The sequence below is a fragment of the Scleropages formosus genome, chromosome 1, assembly GCF_900964775.1.
Source record: "Scleropages formosus chromosome 1, fSclFor1.1, whole genome shotgun sequence".
NCBI classification, from domain to species: Eukaryota; Metazoa; Chordata; class Actinopteri; order Osteoglossiformes; family Osteoglossidae; genus Scleropages; species Scleropages formosus.
Genome location: NC_041806.1, coordinates 41,738,098 through 41,758,305, shown reverse-complemented (window position 1 = coordinate 41,758,305; position 20,208 = coordinate 41,738,098). Strand labels below are relative to the sequence as shown.

General features: G+C 45.9%; 1 protein-coding gene across 2 annotated transcripts; it reads right to left on the bottom strand.

Moving 5' to 3' along the window:
• Nucleotides 1–2,260: 2,260 nt before the first annotated feature.
• On the bottom strand, nt 2,261–18,588 carry htr1e (5-hydroxytryptamine receptor 1E). 2 transcript variants are annotated; one of them, XM_018743618.2, is made up of 3 exons: nt 18,506–18,588; nt 17,798–18,386; nt 2,261–3,515 (listed from the first exon to the last, which is right to left on the bottom strand). In XM_018743618.2, exon 3 carries the CDS (start codon nt 3,416–3,418, stop codon nt 2,279–2,281), a length of 1,140 nt encoding a protein of 379 aa, XP_018599134.1. In that variant the 5' UTR covers nt 3,419–3,515; nt 17,798–18,386; nt 18,506–18,588; the 3' UTR covers nt 2,261–2,278. The 2 variants fall into 2 exon arrangements, with proteins under 2 accessions (XP_018599134.1, XP_018599133.1); XM_018743617.2 differs by having other exon boundaries at nt 17,798–18,588.
• Between the last annotated feature and the right edge of the window lie 1,620 nt (nt 18,589–20,208).

Genomic DNA, 20,208 nt, shown 5'->3' with positions numbered 1-20,208 from the left:
TACATAACCTATGAGTTTTCAGTCATTTGCAATTCGTTTAAATTTTAATGCAGGTCCAAGTTAATAAATAAGTATTAAACAAATAAATCAGATAATAAATTATTGTGTTTATTTACTATAGCTATAGCCAAGATTATTACGTAACCTTACCTATATAATGAATCAAGGCGCATCTGTTATATTTAGCTTTTATTGATTATCTTGAGTAGAGGGTGGTGTGGTGGTGCAGTGGGTTGGACTGGGTCCTGCTCCCTGGTAGCTCTGGGGTTCGAGTCCCACTTGGGGTGCCTTGCAACGGACTGGCGTCCCGTCCTGGGTGTGTCTCCTCCCCCTCCGGCCTTATGCCCTGTGTTGCCAGGTTAGGCTCTGGGTCCCCACGACCCCAAATGGGACAAGCAGTTCAGAAAATGTGTGTGTGATTACCTCAATAATAAAGAAAGTTGAAGGTGGCCGGAGGCTGACAAGCACTGGGCATGTTTATGTGTCGAATTGGTTAAAGACATTAAATGGGAGGCAATTTATTTCCAGGAATATTAAATGAGTTTTAATTGCAATGTAGCTTTGAAGTTAATAAAAAATAATAAAAATACATTTTTTACGCTGTAGAGGCATCATGTCCAGTGCATTCTGCTTCCACGATACAGAAGACCTTTAGACCACTGCAGCCCTGCACTGGACTATCAGTTATTGATAACTGATGGATCAAAATGTTACAGAGTAGTTTTTTATTTGTTGTAGCTTTGTCTGAGATCTTACAGAAGTTAACCTGTGAATACCCAGTACTGTGCAAAAGCCTTAGGCACTTAGCCGTTTCACAAAATATTTGTTTTGGACGGTTATTTAATGTCTTCTGCATTAGCGTCAATGGGAAATAGCATATTTTAGATTTCCAAGCATTCAAGTTACAGTATTACAGTAAGGGGTTTCGTATGTTGTTAAAGAAGGAAGGTACACGTACATGTACACACACACACAGACAGTCTGAGACCTTTTGTCCTGAGCGGTGTCACGGCGAACTGGAACCTAACGTGGCAATACAGGGCGCAAAGCCGGAGAGGGAGGGGACACACCCAGGACAGGACGCCAGTCCATCACAAGGCACCCCAAGCAGGACTCGAACCCCAGACCTGCCAGAGAGCAGGACCTGGCCGAACTCACTGTGACAAGTGGTTGCTGGCGATAGATGGTTACTAAGCTTTGTAGGAAGTTTATTAAATAAGAGCATTATTTTTGGAAGGATTCTCACTCAGCTTCCCCCCCCCCCAAGTGCCTAAAACTTTTGCACAGTACTGTATTAAGGGTCATATATATTATTAAGATTTTACTGGTAGTGACATAGTAGTTGGACTTACAAACAAAATGATTTATGAAATAAGTAAATGTAAGTTGTATACAGATGGACAGACTTTTCATATTTCTCTTTTTTCCATGTTCTCCACCTAGCGGTCAAATGCGGTATAACACTTGTATTTATCATTTCACATTTAGTTTTTTTCCAAAGCGACTTAAAATTGTGAGGTTATCAAACTAAATAGCTTACCGTGCTTCGCTTATTTATTAGGTAATTTTTACTGGAGCAATTCAGGGTACGCACCGTGCTCAGAGATGCAACCAGGAGGAGCAGCGTTTGGACCTGGTCTCTTGAGTGTAGCAGCATGGCAGCAATACACCTGAACTGTGTGTTTGGACACGGGTTCAAATCTTGCTGAGGGTATGTGGAGTTTGCATGTCCTCTCTGCATCTGCAATCAAAAGATGTGTAGAAAAGGCAATGGAAGACCACATTTGTTCCCTCCCTTAGCGGGAAAACCACACCGGTAGCAGAACTTACTCTTCCTTTGAGTAGAACATGAAGCTCTAAGCGCTGCGCTGGTTCCGTTATTCAGCTGATACATACATCAAAGCACCTTACAGCTTTTCACTGCAAAGCAATGTATTTATGGGTAATATGGCAGAGTTGGGAGCAACATCCGAACTGTCAGCGCTCAGGTTACAACTCATGATCCCTAACCATATACACATCTTTTAAATTATTGCCAAGTTTTCCCTAGTGTCTGATTATATGTGATTTTTTTTGTCTGCATGTATATTCATGCATATATGTAGTTTATCTGTGCACAAATCAGTTTTCTCAGACTTTTCCGTAAATACTCTACACGGAACCGTGCATCTTATGGATAATTTTATTTCAGAAAGGCAAACAAAAATTTCACTTGGAAAACAAAAGCGTTCAACAGAAAACGCCTTCTTTCAGTCCCTCATATCGGTGCCGGGGGTGTCTATGCGTGGTCTTTGCACCGCAGCAATCTTTTAAAGGCCTGCTTGAAATCCTCATTGAAGCTGGTGTACAGCAAGGGGTTGATGAGCGAGTTGACGTAGCCCAGCCAGGTGAGGAAGTCAGAGAGCTGAGGTGACGGGTGCACGAGGTGCAGGCCTACCAGCAGCTCCTTGATGAAGAAGGGCAGCCAGCAGAGCACAAAGGCACCCAGGATGAGACCTAGGATGCGGGCAGCCTTCCTCTCCCGAGAAGAGCAGATCTGGCTCCTTTCACTGGAGCCCTCCACCTCTGCCTCAAAGGGCGGGATGCGGATGGTCACGTGGAGCTTGTCAAACTCCAGTGTGGGGTCAGAGTTGGACATGTCAGACACGCAGAGGGCGTGTGCTGTCCGGCAGTTGGCCAGCGAGTTCTGGCTGTCCGTGCTGCGGCTGCTTAGATAGCGGGTGGAGCCACGCTTCTGGTACAGCGTCTTGGCGGCACTGTAGATCCTGTAGTACAGGATGAGGATGAGGCCCATGGGGATGTAGAAGGCCCCGAAAGTGGAGTAGATTGTGTAGCCCACGTGGTCGTGCTCAATGACGCACCGGCTGCGATTGCTGGCGTTGGCCCCTTGACTGTGCCTCCAGAAGAGGGGTGGCATGGAGATGAAGATGGAGATGGTCCACACGATGGCCACCATGGCGGCAGCGCGGCGTGCGGTCCTCTTGCGGGCGTACTCAATGGCGTCAGTAATGGCCCAGTATCGGTCCAGCGCGATGGCACACAGGTGCAGGATGGAGCAGGTGCAGCAGGTCATGTCCACGCTGAGCCAGATTTCGCAGACCACACGTCCCAGGGACCAGGTCTCCGTCGCGATGTACAGCGTGCTCAGCGGCATCACCAGGGCGGCCACCAGGAAGTCGGTGAAGGCCAGCGAGCAGATGAGGTAGTTGGCTGGCAGGTGGAGCTTCCTGGTGGTGCCGATGGCCGCAATGACGCCGCCGTTGGCCAGTGCGGTCATGAGGGTCAGAGCCCCCAGGAGGAGCACCAGCAGTGTTGTTTCTGTCGCCGTCGTCGCCTTCGCTACCTCCCCAGGAGCCCCCGAGCAGTTGGTGACGTTCCCCAGCCCCGACTCGTCCCCAGGATACTGCTCCATCTCCATCAAGGTGGGGCTAGCTGTGTCTGTCAGCAGGGGGGACAGGCTGCGGGGGGCACATGGCGCAGCGTCTCTGGGTCGGGATCGAGCTGGTTCTGATTTCCTGCGGTGAAAGGAAAGACAAAAAGTGCTTTTTTCGAGCGGTGCGGCATAAAAAGCTGAAGTATTAAACAGATCACCACAAGATTGTTCAAGACCATTGAGGAACAGAAAGTTGCACAAACAATTAGCAATCAGAAAACATCTTCATTACTGAAACTGTCACCGTGATTTTTAATCCCACGATGATCCTCATACAACTGTACATCACACGTATGGCTATGAAAGATGAATAGCTTTTCATTTGGAGGAAAAAGATGCCACTGACTCTTATATAAGTGCCAGCAATGAGTCAGTAACCTTCATGCTTTTCATATAACAGAAAATGTACTGGGTGCCATTCCTTAAATTTCAAGTACTACCTTTCATTTCTCCTGCAGTGTTTGCTTTGCGCCAGATGACTTCTGATTTTTATTAAGGAAAAAAAAACAGCTGACATCTTTTGTAGGAATTCATGATGTTGCTGTTAAAGCAGTGCTTTGGATCACGATCCAAGGAGAAAACATGCAAAAGTGTGACCAGGCTGTAAGTAAAAGAAAAATGGTGTATTTGCATTTTTTGCTCATAAATACACACACAGAGTCAGAAACCACTTGTCTCAAGCAGGATCGTGGCGAGCCGGAGCCTAACCCGGCAACACAGGGCGTAAGGCTGGAGGAGAAGGTGACACACCCAGGATGGGACACCAGTCCATTGCAAGGCACCCCAAGTGAGACTCGAACCCTAGACCCACCGGAGAGCAGGACCCGGTGAAACCCGCTGTGCCACCGCACCCCCCTCATAAATATAAAACCTGCCTATTCCAACAGCGCTGCTGTTGACCTGATGTGCAACAGACAAATATTCAAGGTCTTCCTCGGCCGTCTCGTCACTTGTAGTCTGTTTCGCCCCCTTTCACCTCCGCTCTCACCTCGTACTTACACGGACACCTTTGTCCTTCCAGACGTTGACTTTCCGAAGGAACACAAACATCGGAAAAGAAGCGATGCAACGTGGTACAAATTATCTAGCATGTCGCACCCGAATAAATGGTGTACATTTCTGTGGATTAAATCAAACGTAATGTAATCTATTGGTTATGTGACTCACGGCTGTCATCCTAAGCTCCATTTGGAACTGAGAGCATTTTCCAGCCTCCAAACATGACAGAGTTACTTCAGCACACGTATCGGGAGGATTGTGCTAAGAACCATATTCATATGGGCTTAAGGTTCTCCGCTCAAAGCGGGGCATGACTAGACATACTTATTTGCGAAAAACTTGAAACACTTGGAAGCGTGAAGAGGCAGAAAGAGCACTGTACGAGTACTGAGGAGGATCAGCCCTTCTGGGTCCACTGTTCTGGCACCGTATTAGAGAAAAAGATAATTAGATTGTGCCACCACATACTGCAAAATGACAAACAAACAAACAAAGGCTGAACATGCCGGACATGATCCCCGCAACAGATGGTTTATTGGAGCTGCAACAGATGTGGCGCCCTGACTGTCCTCTCTCTCTCTCTCTCTCTCTCACACACACACACACACACACACACACACACACACACACACACACACACACACACACACACACACAATGGGACTTCTGCAGCTACTGTCAGCACAGGTGTGATCCTCCCTGATTTCAATCACGTCGAGATTGCGGCTCGGCTCAGTAAACATCCACTTCGCGCGGCCACACCTCTCCATAAGGAGGTTTTTCTCCAAAAAAATGGAGCCTTGTCCAAAACTGCTCATCCCACATAGAGAAAAAAGAAACCCTTTTGTATTTGTTTAAAAATGAATGCTAGGAAATTCAATCACACATTATATCCACATGGAGGCAGTAAAGGTGATCCTCTGTAAAAAGTGTCTCCTCTCAAATCTCCCTCCCTTTACTAAACATCAGACAATGTCATCCCTCTTCATTTCAACGGCATAGAAATGCAGAATGTGATGGAACTGAAGCCACACAGTGCCGACCATTTGGGATGCTAATGAGAAAATTAATCTCATACATGAACAGCTGCATAAGGAAGACTGCAGGAAAACGGGAATGAAAAAAAATCGCTTCCCACCCGAGGCTGAAATGGTCCCGCTTCAATCTCATTTGTCCTTTGCAGCTTTCTCCTGTTTCCAACGTTGTTCCGAGGGGGAAGCACCGTGACGTAGCAGCTTCTCCATCATTTGGAGCTGTTACGCACGCGGCCTTCAGGGCTGACGCACAGAACGGGGACAGGTGGCTCCCTGACAGGTGGGTCACCTGTGGAATCACCGGAGAGTTTGAAAGATAGAGGGCAGGTGCCTTGGTGCTGAGACTGACCACACAGCCCTTGTGATAGGATCTGCTCTGAATCAACCCGTCAAAAACACACACACTGCATCCAAAAAGGTGCGCGAGTGTGTGTTGCAGCTTTCGGGACAAGGGACTTGAGGTGCGGAGGTCACCAGGGACAGTGTGACACTGCTGAACATGGTACTGATCCCCAGTTGCTTAACTAAACAACCAGCTGTAAAAAAAATACATTAAAAAAATCATCTGTAAGCCAGATCAGTCACTCCAGCAGAGTGTCTGTTAAAGAAATAAATAACATCATCCCCGACTGACACTTTTAATTATGTCCTCTAAATGATGTCGCCTTCTTTTTGCACGAGCGGAAGGGCTGCATATATTTAACAGGTGCTCACCGCAGTACAAAGCCGACGCTGTCTCTGCAGTAAGGCTTATTGCTTTTGTCTTGGGATTAATCTTGACTGTTTGCGAAAGCCTCGCTGCGTTATTTTCGTCCGATGAACTTCTAGCCACTGCATGGCGGAAGAAATAGGAACGCGAGTTTGCGAACATGCCCTGAAATGCACAGCGATTGTGAAACCGCCACGGCTCGCAAGGAGCTGCAGAACTGAAGAGGAACACAGAAAATCATTAAAAAAGGGCCTCCTCTCCCTATTAAAATATTGCAATGCCTACCAAAAAGAAAAATCGATAAAAAAGCTCAGGAATTGCACATTATCTCCGACAACACGCCAACAGGAGAGCTGACAGACTTCTGCATGGAGTGAAAGCAATACTGGGATATTGAATTTGCTGGCAACCTGAAGACGTGTTTGGTTAAATTATGCCTAATTGTGTTAATGAGTGGCAATTGAGAAAAACAGAAATTTGATACCAGACTGTTTTCCGGAAAAATCCATTTCACATAATAAACTGAAAGAAGCGCTTAAATTTCAGAGAGGCACTCGATGGATCAATTAATTCCGATGCATTTTCTGAGTAAAGAGGGTCACGTAAACATATGTTTAAAATTGTCAAAACTTATTTTATTTTAGTGCTCTCAAATGTCAGCATGGGTTAAGAGGAACCGTGCTTTCAAAACAAGATTTAGCACATTTAAGGTCATTCAGAACCTATTCACACTGCCACTCGGTAATAAGGATAAACAGCCACGCAGCGCCGTTTTCGACGATCAACAGATCTGCGATGCTCTGAGCGGTTCTTTTCTATACCCACAACCACAGGCTTGTAAATCCCAAAGTTTGTCTTTCTGAGGTTCCAAGAACAGCCCTACTGCGCTCTGAGCAAAGCAGCTGGGAAAGTAAAACTGCTAATTGCTTGTGTTTCCCGGGGGAAAAAATGAGCAGAGCAGCACAAATAAGGAAGGATGGAGACGGCGAAAGAACGTCGCCAAAGCCGAGCCTCCCCAAAGGTTTCTGGGCAGTTCCTGCAACGCTTTGTATCCGCCCATGATGCCGAGAGGGCCGCAGTACCGGTCTGTAGAATAAGAAGCGTTAAACTGGTTTCGCTTCAAATCCCAGTCGCGGCTCCCTACAGAGCGACACAATGCAGCGCAACACCCTAACAGTCCAGGACGATCTCGTGGAGGCTTTAGGTACGAAATTCCATGTGGCATCAGAACGTGGTTATCAGGTCCATGTATTTCAAAATCAGCTTCCAAGCACAGGCTGGGTCCACTTGAAAACTGTCAGACACCGTACTTCAGGGTAAGTCAGGTGCGCACATAAAACAGCATTGTAACAAAGTGACTTATATAAGGTTTTCGAGTAATGCACTTTTCCATGATCCATACAGACATACAGTATTGCTGAAAAATGTGGGTATACTTACTGGAAACGTTTTATTTCACAAGTAATTTGCTTAACAAGATTGATCGGGAAACCAGCAGCCATGTCTTCCCAACCCTCCCAGCTTTGCCTTCACTTTCCTTTACAGTTTGTCACATAAAAGTATTGAATTCTATAAGCAGCAACTCGCATAACACACACACACACACACACACACACACACACACACACACACACACACACACACACACACACACATTTTCTGAACTGCTTGTCCCATACGGGGTCGCGGGGAACCAGAGCCTAACCCGGCAACACAAAGCGCAAGGCTGGAGGTGGAGGGGACACACCCAGGACGGGATGCCAGTCCATTGAAAGGCACCCCAAGCGGGACTCGAACCCCAGACCCACCGGAGAGCAGGACCTGGTCCAACCCACTGCGCCCCCCTTCTCGCATAACATATGCTGGTTTATAGGGTGCAATGTGACAACATGACTGTACTACAGAATCACGTGTCTGCGTCCAAATCTCTCCTTCTGTTTATACAATGCACTCGCTGTATTTTTCTATGAGATGTATTTCCTTTTGGAGAAAAGCATCTGCTTTCAATAAATGTAAATGAACTGGCAGCCCCGTTACTCAATGTACTCACATTTTTGACTGGTACGTGTACTGTGTGATTGAGAGCTAAGAATTGTCCTCCTTTCGCCTTCAGAATAGGAACTAAACGGGTGGAACAGCAAGTAGTGCTAATGTATTGCAGTGCCAGGAGGACGGTGTGAGAGGACGTGGGTTCGATCCCTGCTCAGTCTGTGTGGAGTCTGCATATTTGCCTGGTGTCTGTGTTGGTTTCCTTTGAGTGCTCTGGTTTCTTCCCACAGTCCAAAGACATGTTGTTCAGGTTCCCTCATAGTGTGTGAGTGACAGAAAGAGTGTGCTCCACTGATATAAGGATGAGCAACCCAGTGTAAGTAGTGTATCTAGCAGTGTAAGACACCTTGGTGAATAAGGTTTGTGGGCTCATAACACTACAGAGAGTTCATTGGAAGTCACTTTGGAGAAAAACATCTGCTTTGAATAAATGTAAATGAAGTGGCAGCCAGGGGGGTGCAGTGGCGCAGTGGGTTGGACCAGGTCCTGCTCTCTGGTGGGTCTGGGGTTCGAGTCCTACTTGGGGTGCCTTGTGACGGACTGGTGTCCCCTCGCCCTTCAGCCTTATGCCCTGTGTTGCGGGGTTAGGCTCTGGCTCCCTGCAACTCCGTATGGGTCAAGCGGTATCAGATGATGTGTGTGTGAACCGGCAGCCCCGTTACCCAGGTGTACTCAAATTTTTGACTGATATGTGTACTGTTCGATAGAGAGCTGAGAAATGTCTTCCTTTTGCCGTCTGAACAAGAACTAAAAGCACTGATATTTCGCGCCTTACACTGTTACGAATCTGAGTGTTGCTATATAAACACTGATTTTAAGCATTTACGCTTCTGTTTCTGTGTCTTAAATGTGCCGCACGCAGCCTTATTAGTAAACCGGCATGCTAGCACAAGTGAGGCTGGCTAGAGGAGGCTCTCTCTGAAGAAATAATCCCTGTTCCTCCTCTTACATGGTCTCCGTTTGCTTCCCCATGTAAATAGAGCACTGGCTTGGAGCCTGTTGGCACATCAAACAGATATTACACACTGTACAAAGGCGCTTTTTCTCTCCTTTTATGTGTTTTGCGTCCAAATTCAAACAGAACAGTGGGGAGGCTCCAATTAAACTGGGTGGAATCCAAAAGCTGGATGGAACCTGGACCTGTGGTGCGGACGCCACAAACAGGACTGGAAGCAAAGTCTGAAAGGTCCAGTTCTGTGTTTTTACTCAAGTGGAAATCAAGGAGGTCGACACTGGCTGCATTGTACACTGGAGAAAAGAAAGGCTACAAAATCAACTGAAAAAGTCTGGTGTTACAAAGCCATTCAAATTTTTCATTATGACACCAATATAGAGGTCTGGGCAGTACAGTGGAACAGCAGGTAGTGCTGGTGCCTCACAGCACCTGGGTTTTAGGTTTGGATGTGAATCTGGTGCAGTCTGTTGGACTTTCCCTGTCTTCATGTGGGTTTTGCGCAGGTGCTCTGGTTTCCTCCCATGGTCCAGAGACGCGTTTCAGGTGAACTGAAGACTATAAATTGTCCGTAGTGTGTGCGCGGGTCCGTGTGTGTATAAGTGTGAGTGTGATTTCCCTGTGATGAACTGACATTTAGGGTTTACCCTACTCCGCCCTCTGCTTCCAGGATAGGCTCCAGACCCCAGCAGCTCTGCTCTGGACAAGTAGATAATGATAAAGGGTTATAATTATCATCATCATTATTATCATCATTATTATTATTCCATCAAGCAAGATTATTGACCCCCCCATTGTACAAAAGAAAGAGGCACGCTGTGCATGGCTGGCAGCTTTGCACGGCTGGGGGTTTGCTCTAATACTTCTCTCCCAAAATTTTCTCCCAACAAACTCCAGTTATCACTTTGCAGATGCAACTCAAAAGACGCCCGTACGTAGCGCTGGAAGTGACATTCCTGAAATCACTGCTTCATGAGTAAATTTTTCCATTGTCAGTGGCACCCTGTGCTGCTGCCTGCTGATGCGAGCTGCTTGGGGAAGCTCTGTATAGCTTTGTATGAAACACGCATCCTCTACAATCATGGTTCCCCACATTGCAGGCAAACAACAGGATTCACACACAAATCCCATCAAGACATCTTTGAGAGAGAAACCCAGCCTTCTAATCGTGTCCTATCCTGTCGAGGACTTGAGAAAAACGATTCTGACCCGACTGCGACGCGATCTCAGCAAAGCAACCGGAATACGTAGTGCCCACCGTCTTGTTTGCTTAATGGGTATTCCAAGAAGAGAGATACTTGAAAGGAAAAGCCTTCATTACATGGGCCTACATGAAAGGAAAAACAAAACAAATTTGTTGTTTTCTCAAATTATTCTCTCAGATACATTAACCCGTCTTTTAGGTTTAAAAGCTGTTTATGCAGTTTTAAGAGACAGTGATATTTTGACTGCATCTTTTAAATGTTAACATGAAAAACAAACAACACCACCAAAAAATAGGCTATTATTACCATGGTAACAGTGAACTATCCAGTAACTAACAGTACGACTACCATCCGCAATCTCCGTTCAGCCCTTTCAGTTTAATAAAAAGCGATGACCCTATCAGTAGAATCAATTGTCGACGACACAATTAGTGCTTGTGGTCTAATTCTAGTGATGAATAAACTGACATGCTAAATATTCTTAATAAAAATGACATCCACTGACACAACATTTGGTTTGAATTATAAATCCATCATTTTCAAGAAATTAATCCTCCACTTTAAGTCTTTGTAAAGTCTGTTAGGGTTGGGACAGAAACTGTCTGTCTGACATAAAAGTGAAATAGTACTAAGGACACAAAAGAAGCTGCATAAAGCATTTTGAAAATACTGTTCGCTACTCCGCCAAATTATTTTCCAGCAAGATCTGGCAACAAATCACATCTGACTAACATGACAGACTCTGTGATCGGTGCCAATTCTTCTTTAAAGAACCTGGCTCCGTACAGTCACCGAAGAAGATTAATAAATCAGCCGGCCGCTCTATCTAAGTGCGCACAACTGGGAAGAAGCTCTCGGCAACTCTTCGTAACACTCAGAGACTGCTGTAAACCTCACGAGAACCTCGAGCGCTCCTCCGATTCCCCCCGCACCAGCATTTCACTGGGGCTGTTGAAGCGCATCTTCAAAAGCACAGTGTCATTCCGGCAGGAGCAAGAGATCTGCGGACAGTGCTGTTCTCTTTGAATAATATTACCTTTCACAAGACGGACAATACTTCTTCGGAGGTTGTGGGATACCTGGCACTTTGGAAGACTGAAATCAAAGCCATTACCCACCTATCATTTTACAGGCATCAGTGAGATCTTTATGGGCTAGTCTCTCTATACTTGGGCCATGCTGTGATATTCTCCAGTCAGTGTCAATTTCAGCGGGGCAACCTATCATACCATGTTCAATACCAATAACAATCCAACCTTCCAGTCTAACGAGGGGATCGAGCTTCATTTTTTTGCTTGTTTATCAGTAGATATGTTAATCTCCTGTGGTAAACATCAATAACCAGGGAGTAAAAAAGATTAAATTCACCTAAATAAGCAAACAAATGATACCTTTAAAAAACAGTTACAGTAACAGCTGCATGTCTACAAGGTCAAAAAGCCAATTTCAAGTTCCCAATGGAACAATATAGTAATGCACATAGTTGTCTGCTCCTCCAGATATCTGCCGCAAGGCTATGTGTGTCCCTCTTACCAAGTACAAATGGTAGTGACTGCTGCTCCACACCGAACTTCTCCTTGCTCCTCAATGCATCCGTCCCACACTTATAGGCTCACTACACCGACTTGTGCTTCAAAACCTACCCACCTACGCTCCAGACCCACACCCATCAATGCATCAAGCTCACTCATCCCATCCAGACTCCACCCATGCAGATGTGCCATGACACTGATCCCGTGAGCTCCTGCTCCGGACTCCAACATGATTTCTCCAGAGAGGCTTGGGTCTCATACAGAGCAGCTCCCAAACTGCTCAAGTGCTGGATGACAGGACGTTCGAGATAGAGCACTCAGATCCAAAGACACACAGGTAAGATGACAGATGATGAAGCCCGCTGCTCCCCACACCATTCTGTAGTAAGTGACAGAGAGAGATTATTTCTGGATCATGGAGGACCAACCTGATGAGAAGACAATGCTATTTTTCTGACAACTCCTGTTAGATTTCAAACTGATTGCTTACTCCCACTCCCCAGTGAACAATGTTGTGCCCATGGCTTAAAGAAAAAGAAAACAGGCTAATTTGCACATCAGAGATGAACCTGACTGACATCCCCCCCTCCGTAAACCCCACCAATGGACAGTGAAGCTTTTAGTTCTCATTTTCTGGGCTACTGTCCAGCTGTACCTCCAGCCTCCAGTCTCTCAGAGGTACCAGTGACTGTCCTGTCATTTAGCAGAAAGCAGCTGGCTGGAGCGCTCCTCAGTGGGGGCACAGCAGGGACATCCTGCACAGGGTATGGAAGCAGGGGAGCAAGTGACCCAAGGGAGGCAAAGTGACAACAGTGACTGATGGCTGTTCTCATTGCATCAATCTCAGAATGGCACAGGAGGCATGGTCAGAGACAGTACTCTTCCTTCCGTCTCCATGCCTACTCTTGAACCTTCCAAACAACTACGACTATGCTTGTCACTTATTATTATTATTATTATTATTAATTAAATATTATTTTTTAGTAAGCACCCTTGACCAAGGTGACATACAATGCCACATGCACTACAGCAAGCTATGTGAAATTATCTACCTATCCACACAACAAAGGAATGTAGCCCACTCACTTGATCACACGTACACTGTGAGGGAAATTTAGAGTCACCAGTTCACCTGAGACATGATGTCATTGGATTGTGGGAGGAAACCAGAGCACACGGAAGAACTCACTTTAATGTGAGTTGACTTTGCTCTCATGCAAACTCCACACAGACTAAGCCAGATTCAAACCCACATCTGAACACCAAGCCCAGGCACCGTGAGGCTCCACCAATACCTACTGTGCAATTGTGTCTAATGAATTCTTCTCATTTCTTGCTGATTTAATGCTGTCTTTTTCAGCACTTAGAAAAAAGTGTTTCTATTTAACATACTTGGTGCAAAATATAATCCTACAAGTTAAATAAAACAACTTGAACAGCTGGAGATTTTATTATAAAAACATGTAAACAACAGATACTTACATTCACTAATAGATGATAACTAAATGCATTTTAATAATTGTATAACTACTGTTATACAACTTTTGGGACTTAATCCCAGACTAATGGAATAAGATTAATATTGCCACCAGCTCAGAACTTTAGTTCATTCTCTACAGGGACGCACTAACACTGAAATGGAGCTCCCCATTTGCTGCTTTTCTGAGCTCTCGCCGAATACTACTAAGCTGAAACCTTATCAGTAGCGCTGCAAATGTGGGGTGGGATCTAAGTGACCGGTCCATATCATGCAACATTTTTCTTAGTTAATGCTGATCCGATAACCCTGCTGCATCTTTTCCATCAGCAATGGAATCCTGTTTTCAATTCCAGGAGTAGAATGTCTAGATTGGCTTTAGTAGCCATCAATTCCTCTTGGCCACTGCAATGGCGGCTTCTTCCATAGCAGTGAGGTCATCCTCATGTTTCCATAGCAACGAGGTCATGCACTTATTGCCTGAGAGGAAATGACATTCCCAAGCTTCCATAGCAGCCAGGTCATGGACATATTTCCTAAGAGGCAATGACATTCCCATGTCTCTGTAGGGGCAAGATGTACACTGTGTTCCAATAGAGGCAAGGTCCTCACTGTGTTCCAACAGAGATAAGGTATTCACCATGTTGCAACAAAGGCAAGGTCAGTGTGTCTCAGAAGAAGCAAGGTAATCACTTTCTTTCAGTAGAGGTAGTGTCACCACTGTGTTTCTACAGCAGTAAGGTCATCAATGCATCCAAATTCCATCATGTTCCAGCACATATGATCATTTCTAAGTACTTATCACACACACACACACACACATTTTCAGAACCGCTTGTCCCTTACGGGGTCATGGGGAACCGCAGCCTACCCGGCAACACAGGGCGTAAGGCCGGAGGGGGAAGGGGACACACCCAGGACGGGACGCCAGTCCGCCGCAAGGCACCCCAAGCGGGACTCGAACCCCAGACCCACCGGAGAGCAGGACTGCGGTCCAACCCACTGTGCCACCGCACCGCCCTGAAGCACTTATCAATAACTGCAAAATATCATCACCATGAAACAGTTACGGCATAGTCCTGATTACACCTCTCTAGGTGCTCAATCTGAGCAGTAATTTTCAAGCTCTAGATTCTCCTATCAGAAGCTTTTTGTAGCTTTCCTTCTCCATGCAGTGAGAAAGAGAACATCACATGGGACAAAGCAGATGGATAATGATGCTGTGGGCAGGTAGATGAGAGAATGTATAACCACACCTTCCTGGTCCATGCTGATTTCTAACAACAAAGAAGAGGCAGAATGTTACTGATGTTCAGAGGGCTGTTAGAGGAGACTAACAGAGAATTTATGCATTGATTGATCACCACGTGAAAAACCAGGGGTGGACCAGCATTGCTTGAGTCAAGGTGACTGACCAAACCACAGAGTTGTTCCCAGACATGCACTGCATCGCCAACAGTCTTGTTTGCCAGCAGACCTTGAGTGTCCTGCTCACTGCAAACGCTGCACACAATTGAAGGGTTGGTCTTCAGCAGGTGGCTTCAATCTGATGAGGTTTCATGTCACGTGTTCCAGTGTGCTCTACTGTCATCGTGCTGCTGAGTGACGTAATTCAGACTTCACTTTCACACGTGTTTATTTACACGGAAAAGTAAACACATCAACAAAGGTCCACTACAGCCTCAAGCAACCTTTCTGAGATTTTGATTCATCCCTTTTTCTTCTTTTAACCCCTCGCAAACTGAAGAGCAATAAATGTTGTATGGTCTCACATTAACGCACACTGTCTATAAATAGATCCATTAGTGTGATAATTAAGGCACTTGGCACACAGCATCTGAAACTTGGGTGCTGTCTACACCCATGTCAATTACCTTTGGTTCTGGGCATTAAAAGCACCTGCATTTATGGTTTAGGCTTTCACCACTGAGGCCCTCATAATGCAATTCTAGTAAGTGTCTGGATAATAAGGAAAGCTCCTTGGTGTTGAAGTTGTAAATCATTAACAGGAACATCAAATGTCCCTGGTACCCCCAGGCAGGAGGAACAGGCTGGAATTTTACAAGGATGACACTGCAGAGAAAAAAATTGGAAGGTGTGAGGACTAAACCGGGTTCATGGTCCGGTCACGGCATTATCAACTTCACGTTAACGTAGCATGTCTCTCATTCATAATAACAGCAACTGCACACTGTGAATTCCATGAGACATTTGTCACAGTGGAAAACTTTGTTTCTGAGCATAATGTGGGAGCACAACGTGCCTCTCTTTCAGTGCCTTCATTAACATCACAGCATCATCATTTCCTTCATGAAGCCTGGAGCGCATTATCACTTCCATTACTGCTGTGTACATCTACTAGTCAAGCTACACTGTACTGCTACTGCATGTTTTTGTCTTTGGGTGACACTTAGGCTAACCTCACACTAGCTCCACCACTCAGCTGTGTGAAAACTGGAAAGCAGCTTTATCAAAGTTGCACCAGATGTCTGTATCAGACGACTATTTGTAAATAAAGAAGTGATTTTGTGTGTCACACTGATGGATGAGGAATAAGAAGTTAAACTACATTCATCACTACTACATCTGGAGACAACAGTATATAGCCTTGAGACGCAGTCATTCATTTCTGTCCACATGCTGGTGGGCACACATTTTCCAGTGTATCTCCCAATCTGTACTTGCTACAGTGCTGAATCCTAATACACCTTAGAGAGAACATTCAACACTTTTAAACCATACTGCCAGTTTCAGGCTGGGGCTTCAAGAACTTTGCTGGGTCCGAGAAGGATAGATACAGGAAATTTCCAAAAACGTGAAACTGGAAGTCTTGAATGAACCATGGGATTTTTTTTAAGCAACTAAAAGGGTCACTTACTTATTTACTAAATTAAAAATGCATCATCATCCAGGATTCTGAGAAGGCAGTACACAGAAAAACTTCAGGCTATGAAATCATTAACAAAGAATCTCATTATTTTTCAAACTCGTCTGTTTGAAAGTGAGATAAATGTTGCTGCAGATTGATTATTCTTTGCTTCAAGAGGCTTGTTCTAAGTAAGTTCTCTCTATGCCCAGAATGTAATTAAATTCAACAGGATGTGGGAAAAAAACAGCGGAACATCAGCAGACACCTATTAATGAACTGGACACGGAATGTCAAGGACATGCACCTTCGACCTGCTGATTGCGCAAGTCTAGATGAAATACAGCAATCAATACTCACCTGAAGGTGGGCTGGGAACAGCCATACATTCTGAGTGCAAAGTCGATCAGGTGCACTATTTATTATTTACCGAAACCTTCTGCAAGCAAACACAGTAAAATCTTTGCAAAAGTAAACACTTGTGAGCTCACTGGGCTCTTCCATGGAGTGAAAAGGCCCAGAAAGTGTCAGCAGTCAGTCCTGGTCAGCAGCTCATGGTCAGTCTTCCAGAGGCACTTCGAGAACATCGTTCTGGCTGACAGGAATAGACACTACACCACTGTACTTTTACTCTGTCTCCAAGAAAGCTGCGTTTGTGTTTGGCAGCAGTACTGATGTAATAGCAGACTTACTTGACGCAGGTGTGTTATTAGCGCATGTGGTATTTCGGGACAAGTGTGGTTTAATGCTACCTTTTTTAAAATCAAAGACATTAAAGCACCCTTCTTTTGGTGGATGAAACTTCAGCTGCTCAAACATGAAAATAAAAAACAAAGGAATTGATATATCATATATGTGAAAACAGATTAATTTGAAATAGGGTTATTCAGATATATCGAGTGACTGCGTATTTCTTCACCGCTGATTCTAGATGCTCTCTCGGCAGGGAAGCAATGCTGTTTATTGTTAATATAATTAATCAAATGTAAAATGTAAAACTTAAGCAATACATGGATTCATCTAAGGCACAATTATGTGTGCATACACACTTAGTACAATAGACATAGACATACAAAGACCTACATGTACACAGGCACACATACACACTCGAAATGACAGATATAGAGAGACAAAAGCACGCAATACATATGCCACCCCCCACAAAACTTGCATTCATCTTCATTACTCATGAATAATTCCCAAGGGACAAAACAGCCGTAATATTTCACAGCACGTACACAATGACAGCTTAATACTCACTATATTCAGTCACAATTATCATGTCAAGTGCAGCCAACACATGACTTTTTATTCATTCATGAACGTGACACAAATGAATTGAACGGAAATAACCTGAGGCTGAACTCAACCCAGACATAAAACACGTCTGAAGTGAGCAAACTGCAAAGTGTCAACATTTATATTAAGAGCTGGGACACCTGAGCCATTTTTTTTCCCTCGTTTTCCAGTTAAATATTAACACAGGAGCAAAACTTGAAGGATTTGCCTGACGAAACGTCACGGAGCCCGTCTGTACTCACCGCTCGAGGCGGGAAACCGCCGACCGCGCGCCGTTAAAGCGCCTCGCCGTCACGCGCACTCCGCGCGCCTCGTCCCCCGACCACAAACGACAACTTATATTGGGACAAGTTCAGCAGGATCGCCCTCCTTCTTCCCCTCGACTTTTTCGTTGACTGCGCTCGGTTCTCCACGAGACCGTTGTTGACTGACGTTGAAGAAACGAACATCCGTCCACCCGTCGCCCGCGAGCGCGCCGCTCTAATGAGTCAACGGCAGATGTTTAGTCAAGTTAGACTGGTCTGGATCTCTCATCGCGGGGGCGCGCGGCGGGCACGCGCATCAGGTGTCCCCTGCACACTGGCGTCTCTCACCCCCCCAGCCCCCCTCTGTGAGTGCTACTCCTTTGGGTGATTCGCCCACCAGCTGGAGGAGAGCAGCGCGCCTCATCGATGGATTCTCGGTGGATCTTCACTTGGGGGCGGTCATCATCGGATCACCAGTCAGTCTCGGGTGCTGCTCCAGTGGTCCCGTGGCGGTCCAGTGGGGCTCCAGCCATGCGGTCTACTGATCCAGAAGTGGTCCACTGGACTGCAGGGTCCGCGTCGGTGGCTGAGGGGGGGAAGGAGCGCCAACACGAGCGGCGCTCGTGAGATCACTGAGGGAATGACGCGAGTCGAAGCGAAGGCTTGTGGATGATATGGCAGTAAATAATAAATAAATAAATAAACTCAGCAATGACGATCATCATGTGGTGGAAACTGCGTCTCCTCGTGCGCGATGACACTGAACAACACTTTTCTCCTCCTGTCTTCGTGCGGTGCACATGATTGCAGATTGGGTCACGTTCGTGCACATCGCGCGAGACGCCGGTCGAGCCCGCGTGGACGGCTCCCCAGCAGCGCTCCAGCATACCGTGATTTGTCCAAGTTGTATCAGAAATATTTCTACACCCCCCCGTCCGTGGTGTGTCCCCTCCCCCTCCAGCCTTGCGCCCTGTGTGTTGCCGGGTTAGGCCCCGGTTCGCCGCGACCCCGCTCGGAGAAAGCGGTTGTGGACGTTCATTGTGTGTGTGTGTATTTGAACATATTCAATATTGCTATGTTGTTCGAATGTGTTTAACCCTTATCTCTGTAAAATTCAACTACTTTTTTAAATGAAAACAGCCTGCGGTTCTGAACATTTCAGTTATTTATCACACGTTAACTGGTCGGTTAAGATGTTATTTCCCCAGAAGACTGTTATAAAATATATAGATATAAATGGGGGGCGTGGTGGCGCCGCTGTGTGGTGGGTCTTGGGTTCAAGTCCCACTTGGGGTGCCTTGGCTTGTTGTGGCGGACTGGCATCCCGTCCAGGGTGTGTCTGGAGAGATCTCGGCAAACAACGTTCCTCCAGGACTGGTGCTACATAAAACCACATTATGAAAGAAGAAAAAAAGTAGATTAGTTGCAAGCCACGTCGGATATAGACTGGGTGAACATCTCATCTGAAAAGCGTTGCGTTGATTGATAAATAAAAACGGTTATGGTGCTGAGCTGTAGACTACTGTAAGTGGCATCATTCTGGCAGTTATGACAGTTGTAAGACAGGCTTCTTGCAAGTGAACCGAAGTGCTATATGTGTGTGAAGCCAGTGTGCTGCTGTCGCCTTGGGGTGTAGAATGTATCTGTAAAGTCATGTATAATAGATGTTTTCCCACTCACTTGACTGGTCAGTGACACAGTGCGTAAGGGTGTGAAATTACCGCGGGGATTCAGGAGCTGCTTTATGTCAGGGGTCTCGGGCCCTGGGGGGGACATCGCGCATGCGGGCTTTTTGGGCTACACTCAAGTAACACGGTGGATATTTTTCAGTTCTGCACGTAACTCATTGTTTTATTTGTCTATTAAAACCTTTTGTGCCATAAATGAAAGAGATCACATTTTAAGAGAACTGAAAAAAAAAAAAAAAAAAACCTATTCCCAGGGAAATGCTGGCCTCACGTATTGCAGACATTTAACAACCGGTTGCGTCAAGTGAAGCAGGGAAAGTTAAAAACCTGTCGACACACAGAATTTTAGGGGAATGTGTGTCAGACACCTACTTCGTGCTGCGTTACACCACATGCTAAGGTGGAAGCATTGCATGGTACACGCACGCACACTTTCTGAGCCGCTTGTGCTATACGGGGAGCCGGAGCCTAACCCGGCAACTCAGGGTGTAAGACTAGAGGGGGAGGGGACACACCCAGAACGGGATGCCAGTCCGTTGAAAGGCACCCCAAGCAGGATTTGAACCCCCAACCCACTGGAGAGCAGGACCCCAGTCCAACCCACTGCGCCACTGCACCCCCTTCTGTGGTACAGTATTTCTGAATTAGTTCAAACATTAAGGAGTCAACAAAATGATGGCACTCTGAATAATTATTAAGACTGGAGCTCAAACCAACGCA

Bases quoted from the DNA above. Each gene is read 5' to 3' on its own strand.
- htr1e (XM_018743617.2), bottom strand. From the start codon at position 3,418: ATGGAGATGGAGCAGTATCCTGGGGACGAGTCGGGGCTGGGGAACGTC.